The sequence below is a fragment of the Ursus arctos genome, unplaced genomic scaffold, assembly GCF_023065955.2.
Source record: "Ursus arctos isolate Adak ecotype North America unplaced genomic scaffold, UrsArc2.0 scaffold_12, whole genome shotgun sequence".
Classification (NCBI taxonomy): Eukaryota; Metazoa; Chordata; class Mammalia; order Carnivora; family Ursidae; genus Ursus; species Ursus arctos.
The window spans coordinates 323,141-325,807 of NW_026622786.1; the positions used below are offsets into that span (position 1 = coordinate 323,141).

Consider the following 2,667-nt stretch of genomic DNA (forward strand, 5'->3'; position numbering starts at 1 on the left):
AAACATGGACCCTTTGACCTGCTGCCAGGATTCCTTCAGAGAATGTGCATAGAGTTTGGGGCCTGTGTTTGCCATCTGCAGAGTCAGTGAGTTCTCAGGGCTTCATGTCGCTGCTTGAAATCTTCCCCCAAGTTGCCTCCTGCCCCCTCCTCTCTTGCCTTAGAAAATCTCTAAGATTAAGAGACTTGGGTGACTCCAATGCTGCAAGGCCCTCAGGTCAGCCAAGCAGTTCTCCACTGGGCATACCCATATGGGCTGACTCGGGGGGAGGGGGGGCAGGGGAGTGAGTGAGGGGCCCCTTTAGCTCTTAATTGGCTTGCCCTTGACATAAGGGTCCAGGTAAGGCCTCAGGGCACCCCTGAGGAAGCAGCTATGAGTTCTTTTATGTAAGTAAGTCTTGCTTCTGCTGGACCCTTTCAGTGAGAGGAAGTGGGTGACATGGTGCAGGGAGGTGACCTAGGCTGGCTGTGGCTTTACTGGAATCTGGGATAGCAGGACAATTTTGGTCCTTGAGTCTATTTATCTCAGAAGCATGCTTAGTTCCTCCTTCTAACAGAGATATGATGCTTGTAAGATATCATGGTTTCATTGGGGACCTCTTCCTCCATACAACTTTCCTCCTCCCCATTTGAGCCCTTTCCTCCAAAAGCAAGGATCAGAGACGGAAGAAGCTGTAGTGGCAAGAATTCTGGATGTGAAGTTCTGAGTGTGGGCAGGTGCCAGGCCCTGATGGATTTTCCCAGGTGGGAAATGTATGCATAAGTGAGCCCATGGTGCATTGTGGGTGGGGGTGGAACAATCCAGGTGACCTTCCAGGAGGCCTCTGTCAACATTGCTGTTCTACGCAACTGTGAGGTCTGTTTTTCATTCCTACACCAGACTGTCAAAAAAAAAAAAAAAAAAGAAAAAAGAAAAAAGAAAAAGGGAAACATAATCATAACAGGGATGGACTGTGGTTGGGCAGTGGGGAGGAAATAGCACACATCAAGTCAGATGTCAGCCTTGGAATGAGCTTTATTCTGTATTTTACCTTCACCAGGGAGAAGAAAGCAATGAAGCTGGAGAGCAGAGCAGCCTGCACCACACAGACACAAATCACATCTCTAAAGAATGTATGTGAAATTTTAGGGCCCAGAGCAGACCAGCCATCAAGCACAAAGATCAGTCAGGACCCCAGACATCCCATCTCATCTGTCCTTATTGGATGTTTGGATTCAATCATTTATATACTTCTGTTTCATTTTTAAAAGCACAAGTAACATTCCAATGTCCAATCATTTGCTGTTCTTTTTTAGGATGCATAGACAAAGTGACCCGATTTTTTATTTCTGAAACACCACCAACCTCTTCTCAGTATCCATGGTGGTGGTGGTGGTGATCCGTGCATAGTCCATCAAAAGTCAGCTTGTTTTGAGGCTCGAGTGAGAGACTGAAGCTCTGAATGATGAATGGAAGCATCCTTGGCTGTTACACACTCAGGGCTGGATGAGTTCGTGTCCCACAGGAGCTGAACAACTGCACTATTCCTACAGTTGAAACCTTCTGCTAGACTGCTGAGAACAATACTTATTCACAGAGATTGATGAAATACAGAGAGAAATGTCTTCAGAGACAACAGACCCAGTCCTGGAATACTGAAGAAGCCAGGAGGCAAGAACAGTGCACACAAAGGTACTCACAGGTGAAGGTTACCATAGCATGGGCTTCAGTTAGGTTTTCATCTGTTGGCCATCTTCTTCTTGACCCCAGATGGCATTATGAGATGTTACTTTCCCTTGCCAGGGGGTAAGCACTTCTCCTGGACTTTCTGTGGACAAACTTCCACACATTTTGTCTGAGATAACTCCTGGCATGGCTCCACACACTGAGGTGGGCATTGGTCTTGGCCTTGCTGTGGGCAACTCTCTTGGTTTAACTCCTGGCACTGAGGAAGACACACCTCCTGAACTTGCACTGGGCACTTCTCTTGGCAGGGGTCCTGGCATGGAGGGAGGCACACATCCTCAGCCTTTGCCTGGCACTGCTCTTGAGTCTTTTGAAGACATGGAGGAGGCACACATGGCTGCTTGCACTGCTGTTCATTAAAGGACATCCTTGGGTGGGTAACAGAACCTGAAACAAACACAAGATTTGAAATTAACTACAGTAACAGTACCAGGCTGGGTACTGGGAGATGATGGGCTGGTAGAAGGAAATGGGGAGTGAATGATTATACATCCTAAGAACTTATTTGTTTGCTGTTTTATTTTTTTATCCTTTTCTCTTTTCTATCCCTACTTCAGCTGCCTCTGACACCCATCTCCTAGATGGGAATAGTCTCATAGCTCTTGTATAGATGCCCATAGCCCAATCATACCTGACACTCAGTTCTACCACAGGTTTTCCTTCTCATCTATTTGGCTAATCTTTTTGAAAATCAGGTACAAGACACTAGAGAGAATACACACGATGGTGTGAGAGGCCAAAGAAATGGCAAACCACTAAAAATCAGTGGAAAGTACAGTCCAGTGGAGGAAGAGACCAGCCTCCTGAAGGCAGAGAATCAAGGGAGAGGGAGAGAGGGCACAGATGTCCCCACTTACCTGTCTTCAAGACTCAACAAAGGACATGGATTGCAGGGCACAACAAGGTAGGGACTTTTATATAGTGGCTGGTCCTGCCTCCTGC

The 2,667-nt window shown here is 46.9% G+C and overlaps 1 protein-coding gene across 1 annotated transcript; it reads right to left on the reverse strand.

Moving 5' to 3' along the window:
- Positions 1-1,002: 1,002 nt before the first annotated feature.
- Positions 1,003-2,667, reverse strand: PRR9 (proline rich 9). Its single transcript, XM_026486591.3, has 2 exons — positions 2,583-2,667; positions 1,003-2,112 (listed from the first exon to the last, which is right to left on the reverse strand). The coding sequence occupies exon 2, from the start codon at positions 2,090-2,092 to the stop codon at positions 1,766-1,768; it is 327 nt and encodes a 108-aa protein (XP_026342376.1). The 5' UTR covers positions 2,093-2,112; positions 2,583-2,667; the 3' UTR covers positions 1,003-1,765.

Bases quoted from the DNA above. Each gene is read 5' to 3' on its own strand.
- PRR9 (XM_026486591.3), bottom strand. From the start codon at position 2,092: ATGTCCTTTAATGAACAGCAGTGCAAGCAGCCATGTGTGCCTCCTCCA.